The sequence below is a fragment of the Neomonachus schauinslandi genome, chromosome 16 (genome assembly GCF_002201575.2).
Source record: "Neomonachus schauinslandi chromosome 16, ASM220157v2, whole genome shotgun sequence".
NCBI lineage: Eukaryota > Metazoa > Chordata > Mammalia > Carnivora > Phocidae > Neomonachus > Neomonachus schauinslandi.
In genome coordinates this window covers 41351158-41367973 of record NC_058418.1, presented here as the reverse complement: position 1 = coordinate 41367973, position 16816 = coordinate 41351158, and the positions used below count along the sequence as shown (strand labels likewise).

Sequence of the window (16816 nt, the reverse complement as noted above, 5' to 3'; positions counted from 1 at the left end):
TCCCCCAGCATCCCCTGCCCACCCAGGCCTGACACCCTCAGGCAGGAAGAAAGAAACCAGAGTTTACAAACACCTCTTTATTGCAGAAATTTCAGGCACAGGTACATGGAAGAAGCTGTATTGCAGATTTTATACAGGGTGGTGTAAGAGGCAGCAGGCACCTACCTCTCTCCCAACCCCCACTCCCCAAACACACAGCATCCTAAATCAGTCCCACTGAAATCTCCTGAATTTGTGGCCTTCTAAAAACAGCACATCATCCAGTCCTGTGCTCAGTGTAGCCCGACAACTTGTGGGGGTCTGAGGAGTCCTTGGCCTCCATCCATAGTGCAGGAAGGAAGGGGGAGTGCAGGTCAGGCATAACTGTGGTGCCCTCACCAATCCTGAAACCCCTAACAGGGCACCAGCCCAAGACCTGGGTTTGGTTCTAGCTTCTGGTTGCTACCTTGCCACCAGGTTTATACCACCAGAGGTCTCAGGGCTAAAGGGCTAGTTCTGCAATGGGCAAGGCCTCTCTCCCCCAAAGTGAGCAGCAGAAACTGCCCCAACAGTTAAGATTTCCTGGGACTTGAAAACAATGTGAAGGTGTGTGTATGTGGTGAGAGAGGAAGCAGGAGGCTTAGAGAGATGCCTTGCAGATGTCTGAGGGGTGAGAAATCCCAGAGCACAAATCCCTCAAACTCAGACTCCAATTGCCTACTTTCGTAACTCTAAGTCTATACTCCAACCCAACTGGGCCTGGCTCTGTGGGCAATGGAGGCTGGGCGTTCTGGGCATTCACCTCCGGGCAATGATATCCAAAGCAGGTGGGACAAAATCTGAGTTGCCCTCTGCTTGGCTTGGGGTTTGTGGGGTACCCTGGATGTGATCCTGACCGTTCTGGGGGGTAGAACAGGACCCTCTCCTCAAACCTTTGCTCATTTTATACAGGGTAGTTTTGCTGAGGCCTCAGTCCAGAGCACCTGAACCTGATGAGTCACTTTCAGTGGGATTCTAGATCATCTCTATTACCAGAGCCCTGATCCTACCCAATGTAGGAGTCATCAGAACTGACTGCAGAGGCTTCAGTGCAAAGGAAGCTTTGGGCCGGACCTGAGCTCTGTCTGCAGCTCAGTTTTCCAAGACCAGGGGGACTGAGGTGGGGAATACTATGCCCTACAGGGCTTCTGAGAGAAGCTAGCTGGGAGTGCTGCTTCAGCAGTTTTCTCTTTGCAACAGGTATTGCTGAGTCGGGGGAGAGGTGGGAAGGTGAGACATGAGAGAGCCAATGGGGCAGGGTGATTACTGATGCCCAGCCAACTATTAAACTAATTAAAACAATTTAAACTGTTAAGAAAATTTTGTGGTTTTATTGTATCATGAGGCATTGAAACATCCGAACAAATCAATATCTGGGCGGTGAGGCAGCTGCTTTCTCCTTCACTTCTTTGGGTTACTAGAGCAACTTGTCAGTAGATTAAAAAAAAAAAAAAAAAAAAGACAACCTTTTGCATTACTTAAGTCTTTCCAAGGCATGCGCTGGTACAACACAAACTTCTCCTGTCAGATGCAACTAGTCTAGCATCCAAACATCATGCACAATACCTCGGTAGCAGCGCACTGCGCCCGCTCCCGCCGCGGCCCTGCTCGTTTGTGTATGATATTTGGGGCATCTGGAGGAGTGTGAATAGTATCAGGAAGAGGAGGGAGGAGGAAACAGCATGAGTGCCTGGCTGGGAGGAGGTCAGCCAAAGTTGTGCAGGGCAAGCCTGAACATGTCATTGGTGCAAACCCAAGCATCGTTGATGTTCTTTAATAGGAACATCTGGTGGAACCCCATGATGGGGTCTTCATCAGCCTGTGAGGAGAAAGAAAATGATTCAGTTAGTGGGCCAAAGAACAGGAAGGTAGTTCAGTGGTAGGGGAACAGGACAAAAGAATGCTGACTTTGGGATCAGACCCTACTGTCTTGGACTTAAATTCCAGTATAGCCAAGGGATACTTGTGAATGTAAACTGATATAATATACTGGGCACACAGGGGCTATGGATGGCAGCTCACACTGCTGCATGCACTTAAACTGCCGAGTAAGTCACCAGTTAGCTACTGCAACAGAGCAGAGAAAGGACCTGCTCTGAGCTCATGTCTCTAGGCACGGTGATCAATTTGAAAGACTTCTGCAGTGCTCACCACGTAACTTATAGTACCTAAAAACTAAACAGTCTTAGCATCTGTCTGATTACTATGCCAGTTAGTCCAATTAGGAGAAACTACAGCTAATACTGACTGTGACCAGGTAGGTGAGAAAAGCCTCAAAACTGAGTTCACACTGTAATCACAGCTCTACAGAGCAAAAACGAAGCAATGCCACCAGGTGATGTTTCCTGTCATGTCATATATACAACAATTGCAACGAGAAAAGAAAGGCAAAACACCTTCAGCCAAACTGCAGAAGACCAGGATAAAGCCTAGTTAGGGTAGAAGCCCAGTTAACCACCTCGGTCTCTAACACTGCTGGGTTTTCTGGGAGTTATCATCAGCAAGAAGGCAAATCAGTCTTTTGGGGTTCTGAGTTGGACAGGAACACCAGAATGAACCTGAAGCCATGTAGGAATGGGCAAGGAATACTGACCCTAGCCTGGAAAGTGGGCACTGAGCCCCCTGGAGAGACCTCTTCACCCAAAAGGGCCTATTTGAGCACAAACTCTGGGCAGGGTATGTTGGGCAGGCAGGAAAAACTGACAGCAAAGTGCAGGCCAGAAGGTAGGTCCCTTTGGGTCCATGGGTCCATGGCAGAGGCCTAGAGGCTCCCTCTCTCTGTCCTTGTATTTGACTCAGGAGGCCCCACCTAGCCTAGGGAGAAGGCATACAGACCTTCAGAGCCCCACGGTGACACAAGCCCAGGAGACTGGGACCTGGTCAAGGGACAACCAATTTGTCCTGCTTTAGGAAGGAGGAGAGGCTTTTTAGAAACTAAGAATCTGGCTTCAGTCTGCTGGAGCACAATGGGTACGAGTTCCTGGGAGAGTTCTTGGGGGACTGAGGAGCTGAAGGCTTTGAAGAGGTCTTGAGAAAAAGAAAGGAAAGTGCAAAGAGAAGCAGGAGTTCCAGGAATCTGCTTTGCTCAGCAGGTGGAGGAGCCAGCAGCCAGCTCAGGGAGTGGCAGCATGGACTCCAGCAGGTGACTGCGACTCAGCACCCAGCAGGCCCCTCTGGGTCCAGCTGCCTACAGAAAGCCCACTTACACCTCAGGGCAGTGCAAAGGCCCAGTAGCTTGGCACCACAGCTCCACCCTGCTCCTATACCTCTTGTCCCTTTTCCAAAAAGGCTCTAGACCAGTACTCTCCAAGAGTACTTTCTGTAACAACAGGAATAGTCTATGTCTGGGGGCACCTGGGTGGCTCAGGTGGTTAAGTGTCCGACTCATGATTTCTGCTCAGGTCGTGATCTCATGGGTCGTGAGATCGAGCCCCATGTCAGGCTCTGCGCTCAGTGGGGAGCGTTCTGAAGATTTTCTCTTTTTCTCTCTCTCTCCCTTCCTCTGCCCCTCCCCCCACTCGCACACTCAAATAACCTTTTTTTTTTTTTAAGATTTTATTTATTTATTTGACAGAGAGAGACACAGCAAGAGAGAGAACACAAGCAGAGGGAGTGGGAGTGGGAGAAGCAGGCCCCCCGTTGAGCAGGGAGCCCGATGCGGGGCTCGATCCCAGGACCCTGGGATCACGACCCGAGCCAAAAGCAGACACCCAACAACTGAGCCACCCAGGTGCCCCTCTAATAAATAATCTTAAAAAAAAAAAAAAATTTCTATGTCTGTGCTGTCCAATAGGCAGCCACAAGGACTATGAGCACTTAAAAAATGGCTAGTTCAACAGAGAAACTCCATTTTAACTTTATTTCATGTTAATTAATGTAATTTAAAAATCACCATTAAAATTAAAATATAACTTAAAAATGTGACTAGTGGTTATTGTATTGAATTACACAGCTCTAGATGCTTTGGGTGTCCCTTGATAAGCAGGTCAAATCACAGAGAAGGCAAGGGTGCAGGGCTCTCTCCTCTGCCTGCCCACTCCTTCCTACCACCACCAGTATTATGAGGCAGCAGTACTGTTACCTTGAGCTGGCCCACAACCATGCTGATGATGCAGCTATCTGGCGTGGGCTGATGGTCCTGTGCCGTGATGCTGTGCTGGATTTTCTGGAACGGAAGGCTCTGCAAAAGAAAGAGTGCGTAGTGGGCGCCTGGGTGGCTCAGCCGTTAAGCGTCCGCCTTCGGCTCAGGTCATGATCCCAGGATCCTGGGATCGAGCCCTGCATCAGGCTCCCTGCTCCGCGGGAAGCCTGCTTCTCCCTCTCCCATTCCCCCTGCTTGTATTCCCTCTCTCGCTGTGTCTCTCTCTGTCAAATAAGTAAATTAAATCTTTAAAAAAAAAAAAAGAAAAAAAAGAAACAGTGCGTAGTATGCTGTAGCCAGCAGGGCAGGGAAGTAGCTGCTGACAGCAGGGCCCTGGCTCTTACTTACAGACAACTTCTCCACAATGGCAGCTTTCCCCTGGAACTGCTGTCCTTCCCACGTAAGGCATGATGCGTCAATCTGAAAACCAGAAAACATGAGGTCAGGGTCTTATTTGGAAACAATGAGTCCAAGCCTCAGTTTCCTTATCTGTAAAGAAGGGAACTGAAGGTAGCTTCCATACTTTACACTATTAACAACCTTTTTAATTATACTCTATCTTCCCAGAGCCCAGGCTCGGAAACACTAACAAAATACAAATGTATTTAGTAAGTTTGTTTCCCAGTTTTTATTCAAGAAGTTATATGGCCTCTGATATGCCTGAGCCCCAGGCGGGCTATATGTGGCCAAGACTCAGCCAAGTCATCCTGCTGTGTAGTCAGTCAGCACCAGTCCTAGAAAAGCCCATGAGAAATAACTTGGAAACAACCTATATTCATCACCATCTCTAGAGCTCAGGCCGAATTCTACTAAGGCCATTCCCATGGGGACATCCATAGGGTCAGGGAAGGATGGAAGATGACAAGGCCTCCCAAGGCCTAGTCTGGGACCCTCCCTTCCATCAACATGCAACCCACTAGCTTCCTCCCCTGCCCTCCAGATTTCCCCTGCCATAGCTTTCATGGGCAGAACTCAAAAGTGCCTCTGCTGCTTACCAGCTATAATATTTGGCAAGTTACTTATTTTTCTGAATCTGTTTCCTGACCTTTATTTATTTATTATTTTTGAAGATTTTATTTATTTGAAAGGGAGAGAGCTCGAGCACAAGCATGGGGGGGCGCTGGTAGAGGGAGAGGGAGAAGCAGACTCCCCGCTGAGCAGGGAGCCTGATGCAGGGCTCGATCCCAGGACTCTGAGATCATGACCTGAACTGAAGGCAGACACTTATTTTTTTTTTTTTTAAGATTTTATTTATTTATTTGACAGAGAGAGACACAGCAAGAGAGGGAACACAAGCAGGGGGAGTGGGAGAGGGAGAAGCAGGCTCCCCGCCGAGCAGGGAGCCCGATGCGGGGCTTGATCCCAGGACGCTGGGATCATGACCTGAGCCGAAGGCAGACACTTAACCGACTGAGCCACCCAGGTGCCCGTTTCCTGATCTTTAAAGGGGACATGTGCTGAGGATTATATGAAATGACACAGATAGGGGCAACTACTACACCAAGTAGTTCTTGGTGTTTACGATCATCATTAAAATAACACCAAACAATGCCTGCCTAGAAGGGTTTCTTAAAAGACACACCAGCCTCCCTCTGGCGCCTGGGTGGCTCAGTCGGTTAAGTGTCTGCCTTCAGCTTAGGTCACAATCTCGGGGTCCTGGGATCAAGCCCCGAGTCGGGCTCCCTGCTCAGTGAGGAGTCTGCTTCTCACTCTCCCTCTGCACCCCCCTCAACTTGTGCTCTCTGTCTCTCTCAAATAAATAAATAAAATCTTAAAAAGAAAAAAAAAAAAAGACACACCAGCCTCCCTGGGCTAACCTCATTTATTTACCATGAGCATTCAGGGCCTTTTGGTCCCCAAAAGGAAGCTGGACTTAGGGCCTCCCAAAGAGCTCAGTTTTGCAGTGATGATGCTCATAGCTGCTGCCTCCAGAGAGCACCATGAGCCCTAGCATCTGCCTGCTACTGCCCAATCTGGAACCAGAGGCACTCCCAGGACCATGGGATGGCAAGCCCAGAACACCCTGCCAAAGATATCTGGATCCCTGCTCTTACGGAAGATGACAGAAGGGAATGTGTAGACCAGGTAGTTGGGCTATGCTTCAGGCCCCCTGTCCCATGGACAGAAACTCAGATAGAAGAGTAGAGCCAAATCCAGTAAGGGCTACTAGAATTTGTGAACTGGCCAGGCTAGCCCAATATCTGAATTGATCCCCTGGAGACCCATTCAAGCCCTAGAGCTGAAGACTTACATAAATTGCGCCTAGTTGGGTTCTGTCGTTATCAAATAACTGGTAGTAATGTTGAATGAAGCTGGATCCAATCTGCTCCCAAATTGGCTTGTCTCCCATTCTGGAGCGTCACCCGGCCTCGTTGAGACCTGCAAGATGAGCAAGACAGAGAGGGAAGTGTTGGTGCCAAGGGAGCAGGAGGTAGCCAGGTGCTGTTTCTTCACTGACCCCCACCCCTCCCGTCCTCCTTGAGTAGGAAATCCTTTGCTGAGGTCTGTATTCCCATGGAACATAGAGAGGCCCTGGGGAACTGGTAGGAGACCCCTCCCAACACAGACCAGTGCAGGGAGCCCAGAGGTGGACCCAACTCAGCCCCTCCTTTGAGGAGCTATGGATGATGAAACAAAGGGGTGCCAGGGATGTGAAGCACATAGGATGGGAGCTGAGGGTAGAGCCAAGACAAAGGAAAGTCAGAGCAAGCCCTTCAACGCTCAACGGGGGGTGAGGCTTTTAAGGAGGAGCTAACCGCACCACTCTCCCACATCTTTTCATTTGATCCTCTCAACAACCTGCAAGGCCAGAGTTACTACTATTCTTCCCACTTTGCAGGTCAGAAACTACAGATGTCTGTGTGTGGAGTGTCTTCTATTGCAGTCCTCAGTCCCATCAACACTGCCCCAGGGCTGTATTGGCAGGTGGAGGAAGACAAAGTGAGAGAGGGGGAGATGGTTCCTCAATGCCCCACTTGCAATAAAACAGCAAGTGACCCTCCATTTTAGTGTTGGGAGCAGTTTACTTCTTTGAGCACTGGTAAATCTCTTCATTTCTTCACTGACAGGGTTACCCCTACCCACTTTCAGAGCTGCAGATATGAGTTCAGAAGATCAGAGAGTAATACTGAGGGGTGTTGGGAGGGGAAATGGAGGCTGTGAGGGGGAAACATGTCATCTCTCCATACCCCCCATCCCAGCACTGCCCCTGTGGGAAGGGGGAAGGGAAACCCCCTCACAGCTACAAACATCACAGCTCTGAGGGTGCTAGTTGGCAAACTAGAGCCCCAGATGAGAGCCTCTGGCTCTGTTAGCCAGCACCTCCCCCCCCCCCCCGCGCCAGAAGCCCACATCTCACTGAAGGATCCCATGACAGCAGACTTTTATGCTGTTCTATAGTTGGGTCTGACTACCTCCCCATCTGCTGATAACAGGACTCTGAACCTAAGAGGTGTCAACCCTGGCAGACAACGATTAACTGTGGTGGAATATGATGTAAGTCACTACCCTAAGAAGGGCCTCAGCTTCCTCCTCTGTAAGGGGGTGGGACCCAGATGTTGCCAGTGGTTATAAAGCCTCACTAAGGGAACCTGCTAGTTTGCTCCAGTCCCTATGACCTCACCCAACGCCAGAGGAGCCAGCTGGGATGGATAGTGTAGGGGGGCAGTGGCTTACCCAATCCAGCCAATCTCTTAGCCTATGACCAATACTCCAGCCAATGAGGGGCCAGGAAGATGAGCCAGCTTTATTTTAGGTCCCATAGGAGGTAGTAGCACTAAAAATAGGAGCTCAGTGCTGGGATGACTAAGAAATGTCCAGGATAAAGTCTAAAACAAGTAGAAGAGAAAGCCTGGACCCGGCCACGCCTGCTACACAGGAACACAAGGTGTGTTCCAGTTTATACTCTGCCAAGAAACAAATCAACAAGTGGGAAAAGCGTAAGATCAACAGCTAGTCTCAGCTGCTGTCTTGGTCACATTTCCAAGGGATCAGGCTGTGGCTATACCCACTCCCCATCTCAAATCTCGGCCCCTTCCACCCTAGTATTCACTATGTTTGGCTCACTCACTGTGGCCCAGCCCTACAGTATCTTACCCCAAGATGTCCTACTCAGCTCCCAAGAGCTCTGGGGCAAAGGGAAAGCTGGAGGAATGGATGAGGGCCATCTCTCCCTCTGTCCTCAGCAAGGTGGGGCAGCCCTCAGGGAAGGTCTTGGAGAAAGAGTATGCCTTTTGAAAGAAAAAGCATAAGCAAGTGTCTGGACACATGAAAAGAGGTAAGGGCAGGAAACCAGGAAGCTGGAGATGAAGGGTGACAGGAAAAAAGGCTAAATAAAAGCTGATCCAAAGACAAAAGTGGTGCCATGTGGTAGGACAGTGATGCAGAGGAAATGTGGGGGTGTTTTTTCTTTCTTCAATATTGTTCTTAAGGTGTGATAACTTGCCAATACGAAAACTACTTGGCAGAAATAGAGGGTGGAGGGATAAAGGGACAGAAGGGTACTCTGGTCTAGTGGGGCAGGGAAGGGCAAAGTGAGCTTTCCTAAGGAATGAGACTGCTCAGGGCTCCCAGAAAGTGTGAGAAGGAACCTCCAAAACTATGTGGCTTGAGGCCATTTCCAAGTAGGGTCCCCGAAGCCAATACCAACTTGGCTGGCCTGCCTGACCCTGTTTTATTTGCATGTAGTAATCATGACAGCCATGTGGTCAGATCCCACTGTCATCCCACTTTACAGGTGGGAAAACTGAGGTTCAGCAATATGTCTTGCCCCAAGGCCATCTAGTACATCAGTGCTAATACTGGGTCCCCTGGTCGAAGTCAGTGCTTTCTTCCTGCTAACTTTGTCCCTGAGCTCTAAACAACAAAGCTGGCCATGTCCCTTCTCTACAACAGCCTCACTTTTGGATTAAACCCTGAAGCTCCACAGGTGGCCATCCACACCTGTCCCTATCTCCCTACCATTTTCTCCTACCTTCATCCAGCTCCACACACAAACAGACCAGAACTCGCTGAGCACTTGCTCACTGGTTTTTGCCCCACCCCCACCCCATGAATCCCCTTTCTGGGATGTCCTCCCTCCCCTCATTTGCCTGGTCAGTTCCTGCTCTTCCTTCAATTCACTGTTCAGACTCCATCTATTTGGGTCCTCCTTCCCAGACTCAAATGTTGACCCCAACCCCATGTGCCAGGGCCTACTCCTCTGCCTAAACACTGTAGCTCTGGGCTAGGATTCCAGTGTGGTTCTTGCCACACCCACTCCACCTGACCCCAATCCCCCAACACAGAGTGTGGCTCAGCAAACTACAGGATTTACAGTTTCTGACTCCAAATTTCCCACAAGCTTTCAACTCATGGCTGGGAGGCAGCATTCCTGCATCCAGAAAAAGAAGCAGGGAGCAAAGCGCCACCCCCCCCCATCCCCACGCACCACAGGAAGGGGTCTGGGCCAGGCTGGGAGGATGCTCCCCAGGATGGCCAGCAAGCCCTGACCTTGCTTCTAATACATATACTGCAGAAAGAACAGTCTGAAAAGAAAAATGCCAAGGCTCAGAAGCAGCCTCACATCAGATTGGGGACTGACCTTCATGACGGCTTCTCCTACAGTTCTTCCAAGAGGGCCGCTGACCACGCCATCTCCTGCTTCACCCCAACAGTCCGCAGGCTGACTGAGGCCAGGCTCCTCGAGGAGCAGAAATGACCTTGATGACCTCTCGCCCACTGAGCATCAGCCTTCACTGACCTTTAGGTCTCTGTGGGTGCAAAGACCCTCTAAGAATGTCTCAAAAACTGTGGCCCTCTCCCAATAAATTTGCACGGAGGGAGAGATGCCCCAGCCTTGTGAATAATTTCGAGTTGTTCACACTCCCTGAGGTTCAGCCACAGACCCCAGGTTAAAACTTCTTTCCCAGAAGACCCCATTAGACAACAGAAAAATTTCATTTTTATCCTCAAATTCTGGGTGTTTCCAGTGACAAAACTTAAATAGCAGTGTCCAGCTGATAACATGTCAATTTTCACTAATACGTATTAGACACAGAAATGTGCTAAGAGCTCTCTCTATGTGCATTTGCTCTTAATACCCTGTGAATCAACTCCCACATTACACTGCAGCACAATGAAGCTCAGAAAGGTTAGCTCATTCACGCAAGGCCATGAGCCTAATGGATGGTGGAACTAGACAGAACCAGGTTTAGCGGACTCCAGGGCCAAGCCCCCCAGAGACAATAGATCAGACATAAAAATGAGCAGACCACACCAGTGAGAGAAGTGCTCCTGCGCAAGTAAGGCTGAAGCCCTGACCTCTAACCTTGACTCTGTCAGAGAGGGGCAAGACAGAACTGAACCAAGGCTTCTGCCTCCAAACAAAGGGACCAGGCAGATTTCCACACCAAACCCAACAATAGGCGTTTTCATGGGGGATGATCTCACAGTTTTCCCAAACCCGCAAAGTCACAGCTCAGTTCTACCATCTCAGCAAATCAGAGATAGATCCTGGTCTAGCTAAGCCTGGGGCAGGGATGGGGGCAGGAGAGTGATGGGGAAGAAGATGTCACAAACTCCAGACAGATACACAAAAAGACCCACGCTTGTCTTTTCTCAAGCACCCATCACCAAGGCCTGCAGGGAATGCTAGCAGATATGCTGAGCTTCTAGTGGGATCCTTGAAATCAGCATCAACCATGGCCATTACCCTCACATGCCCTATGGCCCTCAAATGTTCCCAGTGACTTCCCTTTCTATTCTCCACTGACAGTCTCAACTACTTAGCCGGCCTTCAAGGCCCCCAGGTGACCTGCCCTCTTGGCTGTCCAACCTCATCTCCTGCCACCCCCTCTCCCCCCTCCTCTACAGCCACTCAGGGTATTTCCCTGTTTCTGGAACATGCTGAGCCTCTTCTCACCCAAGGCTTTGCAACTGTTTATCCTTCTACCTGGATCACTATTCTCCCTGGATCTTCATGTATCTGGCTCCTTGTCACATATGTGTCAGCTCAAATGTCACCTCCTCAGACACCTTCTCTGATCACTCAGTCTAAAATAACTGCCCAGCTACTCATTTCACCATCTTGTTTTGTTTTCTTAGCACTTATCACTGCATGAAATAGTCACATTTAACATATCTGTTTATTAAATGTCTCCCCGACCTAGGCAGCCCTGTTCCCATGGTGCCTGGCTTAGCCCTTCTTCTTTGGAGGACTGAATTCTGGACAAACCCTGCTGAATTTAAGTGGCCAAGTGACCCACTTCCCCTTCACCTACACTTTCTGTCCAACTCATCAGGAAACAACCCTTTGTCATCAGTCACCTGTCTAAGGGTGTGGCAAGTGGGGCTTGGCCCAACCCCCTCTCTCATTTTCAAGGCTTTGGTCACCTGAGGGACAGCTGTGGCTCAACAGCAGGCACACAACCACACCCTCAAGGTCTGACCTCTAGCCTACTCTTCCTCTCCCTCACTGTATGACCCTCTGACCCTGTCTCCTCACCAGTAATTACGGGGATGTTGGGGGTAATCAACTGAGAGTATAAAGCAAGACCCAGCAGCAAGGAGTCAGTCAGGTCCTAAGTGAAGCTCCAGGTCAAGAACTAGAATAAAGGTGGTTACCTCAGCCTCCTGCAAGGATACCACATCATGGAGCAGCCTCGACACAGGACTGGCAACAGTCTAGTCTATCACTCTCCTGCCTGAAGTCTGGAGAGCAATCAACCAAGGTCTGGTGCCTGAATGGCTGGCGGGGACAGAACCCTTTCCTGGGGCAGACCCAAGGCCTAGATGCCCCCAGCACCCTGAGGGCCTTTTCCTCCTCTTCTGTCTGGAGGAGGGATCCAGAGCTTTTGGGCTGCCCTGGCTAGCTCAGAAGTTGAACCTTGAGACCTGCATTCTGGTCTTTCTGCTCTGTACTTAGTCCATGAGTAGCCTCCCTTTCCCACGTCACTCAGAGATCTCTGGGGCCCCTGTCCTAGACAGCTCCCATCCATGAACTGAACCCCAGGTTATGAAATTGCTGATCAGGTATATATGGACTTGGCTCCCCAGTTGGGCCTGAAGCTCCTAAATGACCACCCCCATGGTCTGCTACGACCATGCCTGGCGAATACTGTCATGACACTCCAAGACTGAGGTGAGCAGAGGAATGAAGGGATGAACATGGAGTCCCCAGGGTGCTGAACTGGCCTTCTCTGTAAGCCAAACAGTTACATGTGCTCTCTCATTTGAGCCTCACAGCTGTAAAGCTAGTATGATTATCATCATTTTCTAGATGAGGAAACCAAAATTCCAAGAGGTTAAGAAAGAATTCAAGATGACACAAGGCCACTGGCATAGCCAGCATTAAAATGTCCACTAAAATGGCCTGGACTGGAACAGCTGAGAGCCAATGTCAAGTAGCAGAAAGTGTAGAGGTAACAAATGAGATGGTGAGGAATGGAGGCTAGGCCTTTTCTTACCCTCTGAAATCAGCAAGTTCTATGCCTCTCAGTACAGAAAGCCCCTGAGTGCATGCTCGTCTGGTCAAAGCAGGACTACACCATAGAGACTAGTGAGAACTTGCATTTGCCTAGGTCTGAAATCACCTCTGCCAGTGGAACCAATGTCTCTATACACAGACATCACTCCAGGGGGCAGTAGTTTCTGCCCTGGTGAGAGCCAGTGGCTCTGATGAAGTATGAGAGGCTTTGAAAAACAATCATTCCATAATTTCCCCAGTTTACTGAAGCAAGCAGCCCTGAGTTCCCTGGCAAGTCAAATACATCCGCCTCTTGAGGGGGAGGTTCTCCTCCTCTGGGGTAGGCCCCTCTCTAGTCTTGGGGCTTAGGGAGCTGGCACATAGGTACCAGCAACATATAAGGGTAAAAGGTGACCTTAGCCCAACCCCCAGGATCCTGTAAGTCTACTTTAACATATAAGAATTCCTTTAGGGGTGCCTGGGTGGCTCAGTCGGTTAAGTGTCAGTCTTCAGCTCAGGTCATGATCTCAGGGTCCTGGGATCGAGCCCCGCATGGGGCTCTCTGCTCAGTGGGAAGCCTGCTTCTCCCTCTCCCTCCACTGCTCCCCCTGCTTGTTCTCTCTCTGTCAAATAAATAAATAAAATCTTAAAAATAAAAACAAAAAGAAAACAAAATCTTAAAAAAAAAAAAGAAAAAATTAAACTAAAAAAAAATTGAAAAAGCAAAAATCCTCCATGATGAGGTTCAACTCAACCCCAACCCATTAGAAATCCTGCTCAACTTCCTTTTTTCTTTTTTTAAAAGATTTTAAAAGGCTCACTGACAATCTTTCTTCTTCAGTGTTCTAATCATTGCAAAGCCCCCTCTTCTGCACAGGGCCAAGAGCCCCTTTAGGTCCCTTCAACTCAGCCCTAAGTACATAATAACAACATTACTCCTTTCCCCAGCACCAGGACTGGGTAGGATTCATTCTTCTACCTTCAGCCTCGGCCCAGAGCCTAACACACAAAAAGGGCCAAAGAATGGTTGCTGAATAATACTAATCACTGGTGAAAAAGGAAAAGAAAAAAAAAAAAATCCAAGCAAGATACTAATGCCCCAGTAAGGGAATCCTAGAATACTTTTTATACAAGTGCCTTCCAGTTCTTTTTTTTTTTAAGATTTTATTTATTTATTTGACAGAGAGAAACAGTGAGAGAGGGAACACAAGCAGGGGGAGTGAGAAAGGGAGAAGCAGGCTTCCCGACGAGCAGAGAGCCCGATGCGGGGCTCGATCCCAGGACCCTGGGATCATGACCTGAGCCGAAGACAGACACTTAATGACTGAGCCACCCAGGAGCCCCGTGCCTTCCAGTTTTTAAATTTGAGAATTCTGTGTCATTCTTAAACCATTCATGCCACCCCAACCCACCAACTGCTAAGACAGCAGAATAAAGTGAGATGTAGCTTGGAGAGAAGTACACTCCATGTCAGTAAAGGACCTAGTGTTGAGCTTTTTGAGAACCCAGGCACCCCCACACCCTGCCATGCTTATGCAGCCACATTTCGACTGTCCCATGCCAGACCCCACTTCCAAGTCAGCCCTACATGAATAGAAGATGCAGACGGATTCTGAAGAACCTCAGGATTCTCCTCTTATCTCTGAGATACAGATGGCCTGCCAAGTTCCAGAAAGGTCAAGGACTTCTGGGGGTCAGGATGCCTATCAATGACTAGCTAAGCCCAGACAAAGAAGTTCTAGAAAACTTCTAGGGGTGGAGTGAGAGGGAGAGACCAAAATTCCTCCTACTCCTGACACCGCTGCCAGTGGTGAAGGAACAGTATCAAAAAGGAACAGTATCTTTTTGACCTTGAAGGAAACCATGATCATCAAGTCACCTAAAGCCTTGGAATGTGCAAACTAATCCACAGATATAAGCCTAGCTCAACTGAAACCTGTGTCCTAGACAGAACCAATCCTGACAATATAGAGAGGGTCTTGAAACAACTGCTTCTAGCACTAGGAGATTCCATCACAGGGATCCTATGTCCTGTGGGCAGTCCCTCCTTGTTGCCTATCTCCACCAGCAAACCAGACCCTTCTAAGCCTGCTGAATGAACCTGACTTCCACGTGCTTACGGGCCAGGATGTGGACAAGGAGGTTTGAGTTCAGAGAGAAGGGAAGTGCTGGTTAGGAGATCTGGACAGATCTTTGCCTGCCCTCCTCAATCAGAGAGAATGACTAGACAGAGCAGGAAAAGGAAAACTTCCAATGACCAGAATAACATCACCTGGGGAAATACTCAAGGGAAAAAAAAGTCCAAGGGTGGCGGCTTTCGGCATCATGGGCCTAACTCAACTTTCCTAGGAGACTTGCTTGCTGCTGAGGCCAGGCCTGCAGAGACTTAGCTGCTGCTTTAATCCTTGCAAGAACTATGGCTCAGAAGCTGTTCTGGGTCAGAGGAATCAAGGAATCAACAAGCTGTTTCTTCCCCAAATCCCAAGGTTCTCTCTGGACTGGTCCCTTAATACATCATCAATCAATGAGAAATGCCTTTACAAAGCCCCTCAGAAGACTACTCTAAGGCTAGATACTCCTCTTCTCCCAGGACTCAAAGGGGTAGCTGGAGCCATCATTGAAGGCAGTTTCCCAAGGCTCAACCAGCATCTTGCCTGTACACAGGTTACTCCAACCTGTACAGGTTACTCCGGAAGTGAGCAAGCAAGCGAGGGAAGTCTGACTGTCTGCAGCTTTCAGCTTTAGTTCTCTCACCCAGGCTTCAGAAGGGCCCCAAAGAGTCTGAACCTGAGCCCCACAGCCCAAATGTGCCCCACCACCAATGTGGCTTCAAATCCAGTCTGTCGTTTGGCACTGGGCTCATGGTCCTCAGGCCTGGATTCTACTTTCCCCTCCACTAAACCTCACCTTATCACCACCATTCTCCTGGAATCATTCTCCTCTGTGGAAGGAGGGCGGATGACTCTGGGAAGGGCAGATGTGAGGATTAGGCTGCGCCGGAGTTCTAATAACGTGTTGGGGACTCACACATCCAACCTCACCTCCTTGGCTTCCTTCCTCCCCTCCTCCACTAACTCGGCCGCCCAACCCACCCACCGCTGGGGCCTGGTCCCCCGATAGAAGGGCGGGGTCTGAGCCTACCAGTCCGGAGCCGCTCATCACATCAGGCCAGATCCTCCAAGGCTGGCGGGGGGTGAAGTCCCATGTGGAACCCCCTCCCGCCCCAGATTCCCTGACCTGCCCTCCACGCAGGAACCTACGCATGAATTCCAGAGTGGGAGTTAGGTTTTGTGCACTCCCAACGGGTAGACAAGCAGGGGAGAGTTCACCTACATCCTAGCCTGGCTATGGTCGGGAACCGGGTCAGAGTCCTAATCCCGGGCTGCGGCAGGAAAGCGCCCTTACCCAATGCTGACTCCGGAGCGAGCCGGGTGGCCTTGCCCATCCCCGGATCCTTCGCTGGCGGGTGGCAGGACGTGGGGCTGGGGTCGTCCCGCTAGCCTGCCTGCAGAGCTTGCGGGACTCGGGCAGGCCGGGCTAGGCCAGACGGGGCGGGGCCCGGAGAGCCCCATCCGGGTGGTCTGGACCAGAGAAAAAAAGGCCCGGCCGCCGCGCAGTCCGGTGCACCCGCCATGGACACGATAGCCGGATAGGCGCCTGGCTGTCTCTCTCTGTGTTCCCCCCGGCCGCCGCCTCAGAGGACCGGCGGGAGGCGGAGCCGCGCGCGACACATGGCCCCGTCCCCGCGCGGCTTCGGGCCGCCGGTGTTGCGGGGGCGCCCGGAGACTGGCAGCGGAGGCTCCAGGCGGCCCAGAGTGCGGCTCCAGCGGCCCAGCCCCCGCCCCGGCGCGCTAGCCCCGACACTCACCCGAGGGGCTGGCACGATGGCGGCAGCGGCGGCGGCGGCAACCCAGCGCGGTCTGCGACCGACTGTCCCTTCCCCCCTGCCTTCCCTCGCCACCCCGTTGCACTCTGGGAAACGCAGTCCCCTGGAGCTCCTTTCTGGCATAGATGTGCCAGGAGAAAACTACAGTTCCCAGTGTGCTATGCGCCGAGGCCGGCCACGGCCCGCAGCGCGGGAGGTGAGGCTAAGCAGGGGAGGGAGGCTACCAGGGCGAGCCCCTGAGAATTGTGGTCTAGTGGAAGCCTCTGGAACACCCGAGGTTTGCGCCAGGCAAGGGTCAAGGCTCAGTTGTGGCCAGGTTCCAGCTGGT

The 16816-nt window shown here is 50.7% G+C and overlaps 1 protein-coding gene across 5 annotated transcripts; it reads right to left on the bottom strand.

The window, feature by feature from the left end:
- Window positions 1-688: 688 nt before the first annotated feature.
- Window positions 689-16579, bottom strand: NUTF2 (nuclear transport factor 2). 5 transcript variants are annotated; one of them, XM_044922159.1, is made up of 7 exons: window positions 16008-16249; window positions 9741-9909; window positions 8255-8370; window positions 6411-6538; window positions 4508-4579; window positions 4100-4198; window positions 689-1837 (listed from the first exon to the last, which is right to left on the bottom strand). In XM_044922159.1, the coding sequence occupies exons 4-7, from the start codon at window positions 6507-6509 to the stop codon at window positions 1724-1726; spliced, it is 384 nt and encodes a 127-aa protein (XP_044778094.1). In that variant the 5' UTR covers window positions 6510-6538; window positions 8255-8370; window positions 9741-9909; window positions 16008-16249; the 3' UTR covers window positions 689-1723. The 5 variants fall into 5 exon arrangements, with proteins under 5 accessions (XP_044778094.1, XP_044778093.1, XP_021559240.1 ...); XM_044922158.1 differs by lacking the exon at window positions 8255-8370 and having other exon boundaries at window positions 16008-16247; XM_021703565.2 differs by lacking the exons at window positions 8255-8370; window positions 16008-16249 and adding an exon at window positions 16471-16560 and having other exon boundaries at window positions 794-1837.
- Window positions 16580-16816: the final 237 nt, after the last annotated feature.